Source organism: Meleagris gallopavo, chromosome 1 (genome assembly GCF_905368555.1).
Source record: "Meleagris gallopavo chromosome 1, MGAL_WU_HG_1.1, whole genome shotgun sequence".
In the NCBI taxonomy this organism is placed as follows: Eukaryota; Metazoa; Chordata; class Aves; order Galliformes; family Phasianidae; genus Meleagris; species Meleagris gallopavo.
This window is the reverse complement of record NC_139404.1, coordinates 109,086,267-109,105,536: the sequence shown is the minus strand read 5'-3', so window position 1 is coordinate 109,105,536 and position 19,270 is coordinate 109,086,267. Positions and strand designations below refer to the sequence as shown.

The following is a 19,270-nucleotide window of genomic DNA, read 5'->3' as shown; positions in this document are numbered from 1 at the left end:
AGTAACTTGCCAAAGTAGGAGTCTTACATTGTTTGAAAATCAATTCATCCTTGTTTTTTCAGCATTTTCAGTTAGCTTTGATTGACTGCAACCCCTGCACTTTGTCTAACGCTGAAAGTAAGTAATTTTTTAAGTATTTCCATTTATTTTGTGTTTTTTTTTTTTTTCTTACAGCTGTAACTGTTTTCAATGAAAAGAGTCAAAACAGAAAGATTGAGAAAATGCTGAAAGGGAGAGACTACAAAACCTGTTGTTTTAAATGGAGACAGATATTCCAATGGAATTCTGGATTGCTTTAATAAATTAAATAAGTGAAAACAGAGATTTACTGTATTAACTGCTCTGAAGACTTGAGTTCTAGAGGCAACTTGGTATTTGAGTTTTGCTTATTTATTTATAAACGTAATGCCTGTGTCATGGCACACATTTAGTAGCCATTTTATCCAGGCACCACAAATTTGAAAATACATCTTTTTTTCAGCAATCACCTCAGCATCATTCTAAATTTCAGTATCAGCTTTACACTGTTGAAATTAAAAAAAAAAAAAAAAAAAAAAAATTGATTTATTAGGTGCCATTATAGAATTAGCCAGTACTTTAGCACTTTCATCTTTTAGCATGATTTGATCTGTCATACACGTTATATTTTGTAGGTTGTTACAGATTGTGCTACATATATTTGTTTATAATGAGTGAAATCATATGCAGGAGTAAATGTATATTTCTGCATTGCATGGAATCTGTCAGAATCACAAGGCAGACAGTGCAGAAAGTTGTTTCTTCTTGAACCTTCATGGTATACTTGGTGTTGAGCTTAAGTTGCCTCCTTATTCTGGCTTCAGAAGCATTAGATAAAATATTTAGAAGCATTTTTTCTGTTTAATTCCAAGCTGGATTGAATTGTGAATATTCTGTGAGCAAGGGTAGATAAAGAGGTTTTGTTTACGTGGGTGAAACTGCTGGTTGCTTCAGTACTAAGGAGCCAGCTGTGTTACAGAGTCCTTCGCGAGGCAATGTCACTTATCAGGAGCAGGCAGAGTAATTTTCTAAAATTATTTGCAGAATTCTTACTAGGTTAATAGATTTTGATTGTTTTCTAGCAGCCATATCACTGCTTATTGTATTTAATGCTCTTTCCTATTATTTCTCACTGGCTTTATCAGTTTTCTCTGCAGCTCTGAATTTTTGTAATGCTCTCCTCCTCTTCCCCCACCTTCACTTGTGTCCTGAGATTTATGTAGAGGTACAGCCCCATGTAAGGGCTACTTTGCCCTTGTGGTGTTGCGTCCAGTGTACAGCAAACAATGGGGGACGAAGTGAAGAGGAATGAAAGATACTTTGTCAGGTTCTCCAGTACTGCTTAGTGGAGGGATAGCTGTGCATCCTCATCTGAGATGTCAGATACTTTGGCATAAATGCATGAGATAGCCTTAATCCAGCTCCTTCTATTCCTAAAGTAGGCGATGTGAGTAACAGCATTACAATGACAGTTTTCCTAGCAGAAGTGATTGAGTCCTAAGGACATCTTCCTTTTATTTAGGCACTTGCTAATGCAACACCTTTAATTTTTTTCTCCTGTATGACATGGTTTTCTTTTGTAGCTTCACTCTGAAAGACATTTGTTATGAGGGAGGACAAAGGGGGAGAAAAAAAAAAAAAGATTTTTTAGAGAGCTCCCCGAAACAAAAGAAGGGGATCTCTTTCATCAGTGCAGAAGGAAGTTAGATGATATGGCGAACATAATGGGTGTGTTATGTGCCCTTTAGAAAGGGACACAAAAAGTTTATTAAAATTTTAGATGATGCATTTCATTATGATCTGTTTTCTGAAATGCAGTAGGGTACCTTCTTTTGTAGTGAAGGACAAAGCAGTACACAAATGGATCTTTTCCCTTCCTTCATGACTCGGAGAGAAACCTTGGACATCTGAATTACCTATAGCCTGTTACGCCATAGCAATGAGAAGAACAGTTCTGTGTGATTGAAATAAGTTGAACTTGGCTTAAACAGAGATATTGTCGTATTTATTTCTAATTTCCTTATGTACAGAAACTATTACTTGTCATTGTGCATCTCATCTCTGCTTAGGGATTATATTACTAACTATCCTGAAATGTTAATGAACTTTGCATTTCAAAATGCACATAAAATCAATGGTCTGCCTTTCTGCGTTTTGTTTTCAGTCTTAGTGCTTTTCTAGAAAACGCGTTTTCTGACAGTTCTGTTACATTAAATGCAAAATATCAACACAAACATACTTTTTTGTGTTTTTAGAATGTAGTTAGTCTCTGCTTTGCACTGATAAATTTCAAAAACGTTTATCTCTGACTTGAGAAAAATGTATTCTTAATGTCATTCATTACATCTAATAATTCTGATTTTTCACTCTTACAGTTCAGTTTCACATCGCCCACTTATACGAAATCCAGGTAAGCCTTAGGCTCCTTTTTATAAACTGTGATGAAGTTTTTAACTGCATGATATAATCAGTCTGTGGCATTCAGCTGATTATACATGCTTTTGTGAATTGAAGTTAGGCTCAAGTCCTAATATTATGCATGAGGATTGTCCTGCTGAAATGGGGTGGCTATTTTAGTAAACATATGTTCACTAGTCTCCCAGTTAGTGTGCAAAAAACTGCAACATAACTTTGGCTAACAAATGGATTTTTAAATAGATACATATAAATGTAAAAGACGTGTAGTTTCTCAACTCATACATATTCATATTGTTTCTCACATTCATGCACACAAATTTGTCCAGGTGCATGTATATATTATATATAAATGCAAAAAAATACAGTCTCTCAATTCATATGTATCCATGTTGTTCCTCACATTCACACTCAAAAAGATGTCCAGGTGCTTTTGAAGTATATTTAACATGAAATTTTCAAATTTAACTAGACATATGTGACAGAAGCTTGTGAGATCTGAGGACAATGGGACATAATGCTGTGTTATTTTTCTTTGTCAAATCTACTGCAGAGTTTTTTAGATGAATCTTTTGGGAAATTATAGAACACTCACTGAGCTTCCGGGATATAAATAAATTAAAACCAAACAGCTACAGAAACAGCTATTGTATAGTTGTAATTTGACTGGTCATATGATTGTAGATTGTATACTCTCTTGTCATGTTTATAGGTATAATATGACTGAAGAAGAGATGTGACAGGAAAACAAAAACTGTTGTAAATGAAACAGATGACAGACAAATTCTACACTTTCAATCATTTGAAAAGTAACTTGATAAGTAAGTGCTGTCTTTTGATGGCACAGTGAAAAATGACATTATGTAAGCAATTATTTATAAATAGAAGTTAAAAATTTGATGAACGAGATATCTTATTTTGACTGCTTTTGGTGCAGTAGAACTTCTGAATTTATGTAACTGTATGACAAACAGAAATCCCCTGTCCCAAACCACCATTAAGAAACTTCCTGGATTTTTGTGACTAACGCGTCAGAGAGGTTTTTTCTTTCCTTTTGAGCACTGGATCACATCTGACAAGTTCATGTAACGAAACATCCTATACATATTGGTCCTTTTGATCCTATACATACTGGTCCTTTTGATCTGCTACAATAAAGCAGAAAGTTGAAAATCTCAGTCACCATGCCAGGTGCCTTATATAGTACTGCGGCCTATATCGCAAATGCTTTCCAACTGGCAGTTGCAGGCAACAGGAACTTTTAATACAAGTCAGAGACAAAAAGCACATACTGCTTTTAGACTCCGTTTGCCTCACAGTTCTCTTTAATGGGTATCTTCTTTTCTGGAATTTGAGAAACTTTGAACTACAAGGGCTCTTGACTTGATTTGAGTATTACCTCTGATACAGCAAAGAGACACTTTAGGAGAGGGGAGAGGGACTGGGCTTCTGTTTCTTCTGAAGGACGCAGAGCTACAGTTTTGTGAACCCCCTCATGCATATGAAAATGAGCTCATCTCTAATAATGTATCAGAAAGTTCATTCATTCTGAAAGAGAGAATAATCCAGAGTTGATAAGAGGTTGTGGTGTTTTTTCTTGGTTTTAATGCTAGTTTCTACTTGATCTGTGGCCATGTGAGTCCTTCCATGCTAGTTAGGTTATCTGCTGAAGTTCCTAAAGAAAGATGATGGTTTTTTCCCAACCCACGTTTCTTAAGATTGTTTCTAATACAGCCAAACTCAAGGGCATGTATTTGAATTGAATACCTAAATAAAAACAAATGTAAACATTATGACAGTTTTCGGCAATACTGTAAGACAAATATGTAGGCAGATTTCTAAAGGGTAAATAATACAACAAATAACAAAAGCAAATATTATTCTAGGTCTAGAAAACATACCGTATTCTAATAGATCTTTATGAATCATTCCAAGCATGCAAACGTCTTTTTCAAAGTGGAGATATTAGTCACTAGTATTTATCTATTTAACATCCAGATTGCTGCCCCTGCTGTCACACTACATGGGGAACTTCTGTTCATTTGCCTATCTTTCATAGTCATTAACTACAAATTTTGTTCCCAATGCTAAATTTAAAGTTCTTTCCTGATTGTTTTGATTTTGCTAGCCATGGATATTTTATTTATTTATATTATTTGTTTTCTTGCCAGTTGTCTACATTTCATGAACACCAATTAAAAACCTTTTCTACCAACTTCCCTTTGTTCCATTTGAAAGTATGTAATTGCTGCTTTAATTTTTCTTCCTGACTAGATTAAGGTTTTAAAATCAACAAAGTTGTCTTTTGTGATTGTGGGATCTCGAGAACCTAATAGCATTTAACTTCTAATAAGCACTTAGGTTGTTTACAATCTCCTCCTTGATTATCCCTTTTAAAACACCACTAGACAGTACTGTGTTCTCTTTGCATAGAACAAATGTAACTAAGTCATGACAATTTACATTTAGGTGGCCCTTTTTATTTTAATAGGTTCTTTCTCTGTCTGCCAGAATGAGGTCTAATATTGAGTTACCTGAAAGCATACTTTTTTCTTTAAAAAATGTGTAGAATTTTTAGAACATGAGAAAAAATAAAATAAAATAATAAAAAAAAAAAAGAACAACAAAAAACAGCAGACCTCAGCCTTTATACTTTATATAGTTACATGGGAAAGGAGAAGCAGAAGAATTAAGCATTTAAAATAAGTTCACAGTTAAACAATTATTGCTAGGGTAACATGAGGAGAAACAAATGACCAAAAATAAAAAATAAAAAAATCAAGACTGCTTAACATTTGATGTGCACAAAACAAAAGCTTTTACTGTTCCAAAAAGTCAGAAAAGACCACAATTCTTACTTGGAAATGTGTTTTCTGTTTCAAGGTCTATATGGGAGTTAAGAATTGAATGTTTCATGCTCTAAGCACATTTAAACTGTATGGCAAATAATAAGATAGCGTATCTTGATTCTTGAGGCATAATCTGTGGGTTTGTTTTAATTCTACATATGGTGGGACTCTTACCAGTAGAGCAAATAGGCCATTCTAATATAACAAAAAAAGGAGAGAGGCTAAAGGATACCAGCCACCAGTTTCTGATGATCTTCTTTTCTGTTGCAAATTTCCTGGGAGTCATTTGAATAGGGTTTTTTTAAATGTCAACTCACAATCAAGCATTCCTCTTAAAAGAAACATGTTCATTTTAATATAAGAAGTATAATGCATGCGTGAGGAGCTGACCAAATTGAATAATTTACAAATTTTCCTTGGCTATTTTAAGTATTCAATTTATATTAAATACTATATTTTATGAAAGTTATTCTCTTATATATATATATATATATATATAACTTCTGAAAGCTTTCATATGCACTGTATGCAAAAAAAAAAAAAGCTCTAGATTTTTTTGTCAATGTGTTTGTGTGCTGTCAGTGCTGTGAAATCATTGCTATTGGTGATCTATTGTGAGGTTTATGATTAATCAATTTACTTTTTTCCTTTTGCAGAGAAAGTATCACTCTGCAAAGGAAGCTTATGAACAACTTTTGCAGATCGAAAACCTTCCTGCACAAGTAAAAGCAACTGTCTTACAGCAGTTAGGTATGTAAAATCAACTTTTATTTTTCTGTGTGTTTCTTTTTTTCCATCTTTGCCTTCAACAGTGTTTTTTCAAGGCTCCAATTTCTAAGTGAATCTGAAATACTGAGGATCATATTTGAGATTTTAACTCAAAATAGAATGCGTAACAGTAGATAATTAAGCAAATAAGAGAGAAGGGAAATATTGTAACTAAACTTATAAAATTAAAAAGCTCTTAGATTTACTATGGGCGTTGCACTATGGGTTTGGGGCAGTGAGAGAGTGATCTTTCAGAGCAAGAGTTCAGTAGTTAAAATTCTCTGTTCTTTCAATTCTGCCTCTGAGAACATCCCTTCAGTAGCCAGACTAAGTGCAGTAAACCAAAATACTTCTGTCTGTTGCAGAATAGAATAACCCTGCAAGTGAAAAATCTACCTTTTCTTTCTACTTAATTTTAAGTGCTTAATGAAAATGTACTCCTGTGAGTTTATTACTCTATAAAAGAAAAGAAACCACATAAAATGGAAAAAACATTACCGTTTAAAATTTGTCATCTCCCACATTTACAGAAAGCTGATAAGTCATTTGTAGTCGAAAACTTCTACAGAGTGGGTAGAATAAATTGCATTTTTCCTATATGCCTCATGATAGTATTTCCAGAATATCTTGCTTAAAGTTATTCAAACGATGCAAATCCTTCATTCACTTTCTCCATGTTCTTCATCTAATTTATTATTCTAAATATTAATTTAGCCTGCTTGTGCCCATCTTTTTCTTTTTGTTTTTCCTTCACACAGTGGTCATTTAATTCAAATGAGTAACTGGCAGTAAGTCATAGCCACAGTACTTTCTATTCCGTAACTCAGGTTGTGTATGCATTTGGGGCAGGCTGATTTGTTTAGCTTTTAGTTTTTTCTGTGTGAAACCACAACTGACACTGCAGATATCTAGGTGCTGTCAAATGGAAATGTTCCTTACCAGTGTATCCCCATTGGTTTTTGTTTGTTTGTTTTTTAATTTAGTACTACCCAACTTAGTATAAATTGTAAGCAACATTGTTCATATAGGCTGCACAAAGGATCAACAGAAAACAGATTGCCCAAAATAGATGACCAGAGCTTTTTCAAGTCTTTTTTACACATGCTGCTATGTTAGAAGCAAAGGCGTGGTCGTCTTTGTAAAATCATACCGCAGTTGCTGTGCTAGCAATAGGAGCAGTGTCTGAGCATTGTCTGCTGTCTGAAAACTGAATTAGCTTCCCCTATTTAATCAGCGTAGGTCACTTAATTGTGGTAGTTGAGATAGCTTGTATGTAGAGAAGGAGACAGTGCTCTTAACTAGAATATTCACAAGATAATACCATTTCTTTTGCTCCTCACTATTAGCAGTGCTATTAATCAGAGTATGGTGTTTATGACAGATTTAGTATCTAGCAGCTCATAATAAAACACCTCCTTGGGAAGCATAGTCTGGGTGGTACAGTGCTGCTTAAAAAAATTAATACGAGGGCTACTCCAAAAATAATGTCTCCTATTTTATGATGTTGGCACATGACGTCAGAGGCAGATGTTGGTGGTATGGCAGTAGAGGTTGAACCTTCCCTCCAGTACCCATTACATGTTATTGCCATGTGACAGATGGCAGCAGAGGGGCACTCTGACACAGTGGCATCTGACATGGAAGTGCATATGAAGCAAAGTGTGTAATTGAATTCCTCCCTGCGGAAAAAAAATTGCTTCTGTTGACATTCATTAACACTTGCTGAAAATTGATGGTGGCCAACAGTGGATGTGAGCACAGTGAGGCAGTGGGTGGTGTGTTTCAGCAGTGGTGACAGCGACAGTGGGTCACTTCCAGTGGTGCAGCTTTTTATGAGCGTGGCATGCAGCTCTTGTTCATAACTGACAAAAATGCATAGCTGGTGGTCAACGGTGATGACTGTGTTGAAAAGAAGTGTTTTGTAGCTAAGAATTTGCTCTATCAAATAGTGTTATTGTACTCTTTGTATTTGATGTAGTTTCCATGGAAATCAGGCATTACTTCCAGAGCAACTGACGTAGAAAATACCTGCCATCTGCCAGAATGCTATTAGCAAAAAACAATCAAAATATATTTCTAGATCAGATTCTCTTTTTTTTATTTTTCCACTCCCAATAGGAAAATTATTTTGGCATGAAAATACATTTTGTTCATTTTTCTTAGCTAATTAATGTTTATTGAGCATGAATTGAAATTTAGGCAAGTTCAGATATTGTGTGAGAGAATTACTAAAACCTTCACTCTCATTGCTGTTTTCCAAAACAGATCATTGTGGAGGAGAACCTTGTGATTCTCTGAGAAATATGTATGTCTTTGAGCTGATGTGTGCTAATTAGTTCTGATAGATGTAACAGAAGATCTGTGCAGTTGAATAAGAACAGTTTGTTTCATGTTTTTCACTGCATTTAATTTGCTTTCCAGACAATAATTCTTTTCACCACTTTGCCTAAAATTGCATTAAATAAGGGCCACTATACCAGATGAGACTGAAGATCTAATCTGTCCCAGTATTCTTTCTCCAATTTTAATGAGCAGTTGCATAAACTAGAGTGTAGAACAGTGTTAGCATCTGCCCAGGGCTTCCTAAAGCAGTCTCTCAAAGACTTTTGTTAGGGGCATTTCTAAGTGATGTGTCTGTAATTGGATGAGACATCATGAGATTCTGAAATGGGGAACATGCTCAAAAACTGAGTCTGGGATGATGTTTATCAAGGAAACAGCAGTTGCCATAAATACAACATGAGAGTGATTGATAAGCATAAAACCAACTGAAACATGAGCCAGGCTAGAGCATGCTTTTGCTGAAGAAAGATGGTGATTTGTTACAAATTAGATTAAAAAAAAAAAAAAAAAAAAAAACAAAAAAACACACACAAAAAAAAAAGAGCCTGGAACATGGACAAAATTAGCATTTTTGATTATAATGTTGAAAATGTCCTCAAAGTAGAAGAGTATTCAGTATGCTAGTTGACAATTAGAATTAGCTCTTGCAAAGCAGAGACTACATGGCTTACCAGTTTCCTTTACTTGTGCTGTTCTAGAAGAAAACTTTGATTTCTCTTGACTTCTACCTTTTTCGCCTCCCTACATGGTAAGATAAAATCAGAAAGCAACCCTTGGTTCAGCACTGAAAGTAAATAGGGATTTCTAGTTCTCATTTCTGTCGCCTAGAAATAGATACTTCTTATCAGTGAACCTCAGAGAAGATCTGAAGATACAGCATGTTATCTGTCAGTTTGGCAAGGTTCTGATAAAACATAAAATAGGCATCACCACACAGCACTTCTGAAGATTCAGGAAATTGTTTAATATCTATTTTAACCATGTTTATACTCTCTGAACTCTTACCTTTATTTCACTCAGGCTTTGCCTGCCACTGCACCCAATATTTTATCTTTCCTGTACAGTTATGCAGGTGCATTCAAATAAGCACCCTCACATAAGCCTTGTTTCTTAAAGCACAAATATTTCCTGTGTGCTTCAGGACTTCAGTGACTTGGGATTTTAATCAAAATCATAGCTTGTTTATCTACCTAAGTTACTGTGTTGTTTTTTTTTTCTGGTGGGTAGGGTTTTGACTTGGTCCATCTTCAGACAAGATAAAGTACTCTTCTGTCAGCACTGTAACTACTTGACTCTTAATGTGGTATTTCTTGCAGTCGATGAATTATTCAAACTTACGCTTTTCAACACAGTTTCCAAGTGGAAACTTGGAAACTTCTTCAAACACCTCAGGCAAACATTGTTCAGTAGATTCGATTTTTTTCCTAGATTGCCTTTTTTTTTAAGCTTGTAAGTTTGTCTTCCTTTGCAAAAGCGTCACTGTGGCTGCTATGAGCCCATGGGATAAAATATATGTATATATAACTCAAATAGATCAGGTAGAATAAGTTACTTAAGGTGTAGTCCAATCACAGAGAATGAAGTAAAGCTGCAAATACTCATCAGTTCTGTTCTCAGCCTTGCTTACTGGGGTCTGGCATTTCTGATGAAGTGGGCAGACTCTTTATTCTTTAGATTGTATTATATGTTTATATAGTTAGACTGATTCCTAAAAGATAAGCTTAGAATGCAGAAGTTTAGTTGATGTTACGTGAACGCTGAGAGCAGATGTATGTGCAGCTCTGTATAACAAAAACCTTAGGCAAACCTTGGATATTATTTGAAACTGATACAGTGTTTCACGAGGGATCATTTTTGAGCAGGACACCATAAAAACATAGGGACAGTCTGCTGTCATATTTTACAATTTATGAGTATTAGATGAAAGGCAAGAGGTTATTAAGACAAGTACATGGAAATTAAACAAACATCAAGACATAACTGGCCAGTAGACCAATGTAGTATGTAGAGATTTCAGCAAGCTAGCTGCCTTTAGAAAAGAATTTCCTTTTACTCACGGGCAGCAGTAAGATGATTTTGTGAGCGCTTCCAGAGATACCATCTAGGCATAGAGGCAGATGGGGAGAAGCCTGAGAAGATGACGAAGGTGCTTTATTTGAAATGGTAACCAAGCCTTATGTCATTGCTGAAACAGAGATGCACTTTGGTAGCTTGTAGAAGACTATATGAAGGCAAGGACTGAGAGGCCATTAAAGTCAGGATAAATAATTTGCCTAATGTAGTGAAAAAAGAGACGGCACATGAAAATATATTCTGTGATTATGTGAGAAAACAAAATGATCTTTTTAGGAGAATTTGCTATGTAGGTGAGAAGTGATTGCATTTTTCAAGGCAAAAAGAGGGGATGTTGTAGCGAGGTAGATATAATGATAAAGTATGAAAAACTGATATGGAATGACAGCAGTTCTTAATAATGCATTACTGGGGAATAGTACAAATACAGAGTTATGAGAGTTAGAAAAGGTAAAATGAACTTAATATACAGATGATGGATGTCTGTTACAAGGAAGATGATGGCATGAGGTGCCCACATTCAGAGGAGGAAAGAGTTAATATTTTCAGATTAACTTTTTATAGTAGAATGTTGAGTGGTTCATAGTTACGCTACTATCCTTGTAGTAAACAGGAATGCTTTTAAGGCATGTGAAAGTAATTTTGAATCTAGGTCCTTTAGCCCTGTAGTTTTAGTATAGAACTTCAAAAGGAAGTTTTTAAAGTTTCATTCATAACAATTTATGTAACTGATAGTATTGTTTGATACTCATATTTTTATAGAGGGACCAAAGCTGTCAATATTCTGCTGTGCCAGAGCATTGAATGATATTGGAGAATTTCACTTCTTCCATCTGTGGATTTTTCTTGTAGGCTGGATGCATCACACCGTGGATCAGCTTGGAGACAAGGCAACCAAGGAAAGTTATGCTATACAGTATCTCCAGAAATCTCTAGAAGCAGATCCAAATTCTGGTCAATCCTGGTATTTCCTTGGAAGGTGAGAAATGATTTTATAGACATTGTAACTGTGTTTGTAATTATTTTTTGAAGATATTATTGTAAGTTATCTTTTATGTTCTTTATAGCTTGTTGAGAAAAAATGACAGGAAAATATGTTTGTATCTAGTAAAGTCCTAATTTTCTGGAAAGCTGCCAAATTATTTAGGATGATGATAGCTTACAAATTGAAATGAAATACGTTACCTAAGTGGTCCTGGTTTTGTTTTTTTTTTTCTTTTGTTTTTGTTTGTTTGTTTTGTAGTTCAGTTTACACCTGCCTTACCTGCTTTTACTTGTTTCATTATTTTCTCTTCATTTTCTTAAAATCTCCCTTCTATTCTCAAACAGTTTCAGCACTAAAATACAAGCGCGTCGATTTGCTGGCAGAATAGTTTACAACTAGATATTAAGCCAAGATAACTCAAGTGGATCTGTTCTAGTTTCTACTTACGTATTATAGTAATCTTCACTCGTGCACGGTAGTTTTCCTGTGAAAATTAGCTTTATCGAAGATGTAAATCATGTCAATTTAATGACTTCTTAGACTCCATTTTTTAAAAAATAGGTGCTTTAAACAAGCCATCAGTAACTTTGGAAAAAATCAGGCTTTGGAGAATAGCAATATAACTTATCTTATCTTCTATGTGGTTGAAAGCTTTGATGTCAATTTAAGCACATGAACTGGTCAGTTCTGTGGAGAAATAGATTAAATAGAAATTATGCAAAAATTAGATTAATATAGTAACCTCAGTATCTTTCAGCTCACTTTCCTGGAAGTTCTTGTCATACCTAACTAGAACATTCTATTGTTTCTGTAACCCTGATTTTATTTCTGCTGCTCTTTTTTGAGCAAGAGTCTTAAAGTAGCAATCTGCAGGCTAGGGGAGAAGTACAGGCCGTGGGGACAGAGAGATGGAGTAGGATTGGAAACAAAAGGTAAAAGGAGCCAGGGATCATCTCGCTTGTTTTGTCATCCCTTTGGCTAAAACTTGTTCTTTTCCTCTCTAATCCCAATCCACATGGCTAGAGCCAGTTGTGTTCTTACACAACAGCAGGACAGAGGCAAGGCTCCGTGGAGTACGTGTGCTCTTCCTAGGCTTTAGTGTGGTTGGAGTGAAACCTAGGACTATACAAATGAGATAGGGGAATGGAGGAAATAGAGGAATAGGAAATGTAGTGGAAGTATCCCTTGTATTCTACAGGGGAGAACCAGAGCAAAACATTTCTGTACCTCCTTCTTGCAGTCAATACATTAACAGGAGAGTTATAAGTTTACAGGGCTGTGCATTCACTCTTTCTCTTTTTCCCTCCCAGTATATCCCCTTGTGTTACTCCTTCCTCTGCTGGTCCTCCAAATTAGATAACATGTTTTAAAGTTTAAAAACTCCACCTCACTTCCTTGTTCTAAAGTTTCTTGGGGCTTGATGTTACTGTTATCCTAATTGGAATCTGTGTGTATCTGTTAAGCAGACAGACTTAAATATGGCTATTGGAAAGTGGGTTAAATTCTGAATAAAATGGTATCCTGAAACATTGTATGGGGACGTGACTTATTTATTAGAAATGAGTACTGCTGGAGAATACTGTATTTTCTAATAAGCCTTAAGAATACACAAAAGAGTGTAGCATATTTGATGAACCTCACCTGTACTGTTCTGGATTTTTTTTTACTAGAATAAACTTTGTTATTGATGTGCTTTGAAAGTTGTCAGTTCTTTTTCCAAGAGGGAAACCTATTGGAAACAATGTAAGGCAAAGCTATTGTAGTTAAATTTAATTGCATGTGTTTTTTTCATGCTTTATTTATTTGAAGTTTTTATTTTAAAAAGTAGATACTATTCCCTGCAGAATAATGGTAGTTCTCTTTCAAGGTTTGATAGTTCTGCTTACAATGCCTAGGAAACCTATGAAGTTGTAATACATATGTAATATTCGAGTAATAAAATTTGAAAAAATACAGACAAGAAAGATTTTTACAGATTTTATTGCTTTCTGTACGTGGTTAAACTAATTGGTTTGTTGTTCATTATTTGAAAACTTTGAGATATGAGTTATGCATATAAAAAATTTCCAAGACCGTCCTGACTGAATTGGTCATTATCTCTTAATAAAATCAAATAATCCTGAAGCACTAATTGTAGAATGTGAAATTTTATTGTATTAGATTTCATGAAATAAGTATCTTAATAGATTTTTTTGAACGTTGACTGGAGAAGAATATTGTTCTTACTGACCAATGACTATCTTAAGTGGAACAAATGTAGATCTTCAAACTGTAGCGTGACTTCTGCTTTCACTGCAAATACATTAAGTTAGGGTTTAAACAGCATTGGTCTGCTTCTCAAATGAAGAATTAGTAATACATGTTGATTAACAAGTTTGAGTCTACTTGTGCCCAGCATTGAAAAGCAGCAAATGTTTTGGATTCATCTAGATGAGTATGTTTTTGTACGACTTATCAGACCAGTCTTTGTAAGCCATCATCACTGTTTACCTTCTATAAATATTACCAGAAATCTTTTCTTCTTCTCCCAGGTGCTATTCAAGTATTGGGAAAGTTCAGGATGCCTTTATATCTTATAGGCAATCTATTGATAAATCAGAAGCAAGTGCAGATACATGGTGTTCTATAGGGTAAGAATGAAACAGGGTAATACAGTGATATAATTCAATGCTAATACATATATATGAATGAAGAATATTAGCTTTTTAAGTCTTTTGTGCTCTCAAATGTTTCGTAATTTTTCTATTTCTATGTTGTCAGATTCATCTAATTTGAAGCTTGAATTATAATTTTTACATGCTTTTTCCATTTTTAAAATACTGAATATGCTGTGTATACAAACTTTGCATGTTAAGATTTTATAAATATGGTTGTTTTTTTTTTTTGCTTATTACTGTGATTTATATAATGACAAAGTTTACTAAAGGGCTTTGGGGTGGATGTTTGTATTTGACTTCATTGAATTTTGACTTTGTTATTAATTCTCAACTTCACAAATCTTTCTATTCAGTGTGCTGTATCAACAGCAAAATCAGCCTATGGATGCTTTACAGGCCTATATCTGTGCTGTACAATTAGACCATGGCCATGCTGCAGCCTGGATGGACCTAGGCACACTCTATGAGTCCTGCAACCAGCCTCAGGATGCCATTAAATGCTACTTAAATGCAACTAGGAGCAAAAATTGTAGTAATACCTCTGCACTTGCAGCACGGATAAAGTATTTACAGGTAAAGCTAAAGTTTTAAGATGTGGGAAATATTCTTCCATATACATACCAGAAGGGAGGGTAGAAGTAACACACAGATTTAACTTACAATCATTTGTGATGTGTATAACTTGTTTTCATATGTATTGTAAGCATATCATAGCCTGTAATATTTTATTTCTTCATTTTTAAGTGGAATTTAATTACTTATAGACCCTATTTTACGTATTTAATCAATGCATACTGTTTTACATCACCTTTTTTTCTTTGTATTGTCTACATTTTTAAGTTCTCATAACATAGAGAGAGAACACACACGTGCTATCTTTCACTCTTGTTTGCAATTTCAGAAAAAAAAAGAATTATGAGACCTGTGAATCTAGAGCTCATCTTTGTTCTGATTCTCACAAAGGTTTATATTCTGGTTACCCTCTTTATACTTAGCACCTTTCTAAAACCCCAAATTTTAAATCTATCCTCTTCTTTAAAACATAATTAGCTACAGCATATAGGAAGATTTCATGGACTTGCTCTTACTAAAGTAGGCTTGTGTTAAATTTGCTTTTTACATAATTTTTCCTAGGCTCAGTTGTGTAACCTTCCACAAGGTAGTCTACAGAATAAAACTAAATTACTTCCTAGTATTGAGGAGGCATGGAGCCTACCAATCCCCGCAGAGCTTACCTCCAGGCAGGGTGCCATGAACACAGCACAGCAGGTGAGAAGTTGGGTTATGTTCTGCAGGTGCCCAGCTTTAAGGGTTCTTTACAATCTGTAGTGGTCAAGCTTATTTTATTGAGTGCAGGACTGGCTTTTATTAATAAAAAGCCTTTGATTTATTTGCAAAGGTATACTAGATCAAGAAGCAGCTCCCTACAATATGGGAGAAAGATGGGGGTACCAATTTAGAACCTTTGTGGATTTTCATGATTTTAAAAATTTCATCTTAAATAGAATGCTGCAGTGGTTTAATAATCCCTTGAAAGGTACACATTCCTCCATTGATGACCATATGGAAACTGATTTTTCAGTTTTTGAGTCCAACTTCAAAATATCTGCTCAGCCCTTTTAAAATATGTGGGCTGTTAAAATATGTAGTTTAAAGGAAAGAATTAAGAATATATAGAACCATATTTTTGTCTTCTGTGATTCTTAGGCTTGTAAACCTCATCATCCAAATACTGAACCTGTACTAGGCCTCACTCAAACACCAATTTCACAGCAATCCTTGCCACTACACATGATTCCTTCTAGCCAAGTAGATGACCTGACCAGTCCTGCCAAGAGGAAAAGAACATCTAGTCCAACAAAGGTATATATTCTGATGAACTAAAGAGCCCCCTCCCAAAATTATACGGAAATATGCATTCAAGTGATGCAGCATGCACACAATTTGTGCCGTGAATTTCAATCCTTTGGCATCAAGGTGGGGAATGTTTTTAGAAATTTTAAAGAAAATTTTTCGGCGATGTGTTTAGTAAGGAGGTTACAGTTGTGATAGGAAGTGTGTAAGGGCAATATAGATCAGTAGTACTATACTATAGTCATAGTTGTGTATGTGGAAAAGTACAGTCATAGTCTGGTGATGGTTAGAGAGGGAGATAACCATGTCATCCTGTCTACAGCCTTTGCTTATATTTAGAATTCAAGTGTTTCATCATCATGTAGTAATGTTACAGTAGATAAAATTATCTGGTTTTAGCAGCAGTGTACCTTTAAGTTAATTGCATAATTTTATTTGATTGTTTCTCATTATGGTATTAGATATCGCTTATTTTACATCTAACTACTGTGATATTATATGGGACGAGTCTTGGCATGCATTAGTATGTTCTCTGTGTAAAATGACTAGCTCTTTCATAAGATAAAATCCAGATATGAAAGATGATAGGGACCTTTTGATAGTCAAGAATTTTAACGTAATGTTTTCTCTCAGAATACTTCAGATGTTTGGAGCAGTGGCCATACAGTGTCACATCCTCCTGTACAACAACAAATTCATTCTTGGTGCTTGACACCACAGAAATTACAGGTAAGTACGTTGAAGGTCTTGAAGCTTTGATTTATTTTTTGTTAGTTTCTTTCTTTTAAGAAAAAAATACTTTTGTCTCACATTTCTGAAATTAAATGGGAAACAATACAAATTCTTTTAATATTGATGGATACTGTGTGGAATACATAAGATTAGCTGTATGATAAAATAATCAATCATTAGTAGAAACTGAATGCTTATCTTGTTTGAATTGTATAATTTAAGTAGGAGCATACAGTAATGCTACTTATTATGTTGTTTTAAAGATAGATATGCGAATTGTAACACTTGCAAGCCAAGTGTATTTTGCTACTTGTTTTAGCACGGAGAATATTGAAGAAATGAAAATATTGAGGCATCCTCTTTTTCTTATGAGGTATCTTATTGTATCAAATTACATAAACTCACACATTGTACAAAATGAGATTAATTAAATGAAAGTCAGTACCACTTTTCTGTATTACACATCATTTAACATTTTTATATGAAATACTAGATTTTGTTTTTGAAATCTTGTTTCAGGTCTTTTTTGTGACGATGCTTTTGTCATCTCTTCAGTTCATTAGAACTTGCAGTGAGCTTCAGCAGGAATTCCACATTTTGAAAATCAGGCTTAGCTAGAAACCCTCGCCCGTGTATCATAGATACTATTTTCGATACAAGGAAATGTAGAAGAGAATATAGTGCAGAAACAGAAGGCTCCTTGAGCAGTATTCCCTGTAACTTGCAAAATAGCTCTTCAGCTGTTTCCTTATATGAAAGATGTCACTTACTGATAGACTGAAGGTGTGTGGAGAGTAGTTTAAAAGGAATGCAAAGACCAGGTTTTGGGTAACAAATACTTGAATTTTAGTTGTAAATTATTTAAGGGTCGTATCTTCAGATACTTCTTTCCATAGTTAAGTTGCATAGTGTTCTGAATTTTATGTGTTTTCTGGAGGAGATTTCAAGTGTGACTGTAAGACTGAATTTACTTCATACTGAGCAATGTTGTTATAAGAATAGAACAGTACAAAAATGTTAAAGCATACATAATGATAATAGGAATTCTGAATAATCATACATTAATGTAGTTTTCTTAACAGTACCAGTTCTCTTAATTTTAATGAAGTGGTGATGAGATATACTCTAATAATAATAATTCTGAAGATTTCTTTACCTTTAGTAACAGCTAATAAAGTTTGGTTACAAAATAGTTTATGGAAAGATGTTTTAGTCTGCAGCAGAAATCTTGATCTTGTCTTTAGCTTTGCAAGTCTTGTCTTCCTGAATAAATTTCAGTAATGTATTCAAGAAGGTCATTAAAAATTGCATACGTTTATGGTGATGATTCTAAACTATACTGGTTGATTTTTTTCAGCACTTGGAACAGCTACGTGCAAACCGAAATAATTTAAATCCAGCACAGAAACTTATGCTGGAGCAGCTGGAGAGTCAGTTTGTCTTGATGCAGCAACACCAGCAAGTGAGAACAAAAATATTTTTCTGTTCTACAAAACTTTTATTGATGATGGCATCTGTTGTGTTTTTTGAATTCTTAAGGTTTTGTATTGTACAGAGTTCTCATGCCCTTTTTGTGATCTAACATTGTCATCTTTTTCATGCAAAGTTTAAGTGTGATTTTCTTGTGAAAGTTAATGGTTTTAGCTGTATTTTATTATAGGGGTACCAGATAGTGTAAAACATTTCAAGCTACATTTTCAAACTGAAGTGAGTGAATGCATGTAAAAGCAGTATGAGTTGAAAAACACTTGCAGTGAGCCATATCACAGCTTTTTATCTCATGCTTTCATTATTCGCTTCTCTCTCTCTTAGTGTCCAACTTTAGCAGTATAATGCTAACAGTCAAACTGAAGAGCCTAGAAGAAAGGTGTGCCAATAGCTTTACCTTAAAATTCACTCAGCGAGTTTGTGAGCATGACAGTCATCTTACTTCTCAAATGCGACTGGGAAGATGTCAAAATCAGTATACAGTTGAAATTGAAAAGTGCAATATAAAATACACAAGCCTAATATGATCTTTACTTCTTAAATTCTGTAGCCTTAAGTTCTATAGCTAACATCCTTGTGCTTTGTTCATCCTTCATTAGATGAGACAAACAGGAGTTGCACAGGTACGATCTACTGGAATTCCTAATGGGCCAACAGCTGATTCATCACTGCCTACAAACTCTGTCTCTGGTCAGCAGCCACAGGTTGCTCTAACCAGAGTGCCTAATGTCGCTCAGCGTGGAATCCGTCCGGCCTGCCCTGGGCAGCCTATGGCTAATGGACCCTTTCCAGCAGGCCCTATTCCCTGCAGCACAGCAAGAACGCTGAGTAGTACAGACACTATTTTGATAGGCAATAATCACATAACAGAAAGTGGAAGTAATGGAAACGTGCCTTACCTGCAGCAAAACGCACTCTCTCTACCTCATAACCGCACAAACCTGACCAGCAGCGCAGAGGAGCCGTGGAAAAACCAACTATCTAACTCCACTCAGGTATACTATCTCAGTTTACTAACATAGCATACTTAATAGGAAGGCTTAATAAGCACTGTTTGAATTCTCCCATTTGTCAGCACACTTTTTCTT

General features: G+C 34.9%; 1 protein-coding gene across 15 annotated transcripts in view; it reads left to right on the top strand.

Moving 5' to 3' along the window:
- KDM6A (lysine demethylase 6A) overlaps nt 1-19,270 on the top strand; it is a 148,132-nt gene that overhangs the window by 87,712 nt on the left and 41,150 nt on the right. For 5 of the 15 annotated variants that reach the window (XR_014879711.1, XM_085209376.1, XM_085209400.1 and 2 more), the window contains exons 7-18: nt 63-117; nt 2,394-2,428; nt 4,605-4,670; nt 5,939-6,032; nt 11,319-11,445; nt 13,983-14,081; nt 14,462-14,681; nt 15,243-15,377; nt 15,816-15,971; nt 16,596-16,691; nt 18,052-18,156; nt 18,782-19,177. Coding sequence is in view for 14 of the 15 variants with exons in the window: in XM_085209376.1 (XP_085065502.1) it covers nt 63-117; nt 2,394-2,428; nt 4,605-4,670; nt 5,939-6,032; nt 11,319-11,445; nt 13,983-14,081; nt 14,462-14,681; nt 15,243-15,377; nt 15,816-15,971; nt 16,596-16,691; nt 18,052-18,156; nt 18,782-19,177 (1,584 nt within the window). In the remaining variant the exon portion in view is untranslated. The remainder of the gene's footprint in view (nt 1-62; nt 118-2,393; nt 2,429-4,604; nt 4,671-5,938; nt 6,033-11,318; nt 11,446-13,982; nt 14,082-14,461; nt 14,682-15,242; nt 15,378-15,815; nt 15,972-16,595; nt 16,692-18,051; nt 18,157-18,781; nt 19,178-19,270) is intronic. The other 10 variants (XM_085209391.1, XM_085209401.1, XM_085209424.1 and 7 more) reach the window with 7 other exon arrangements.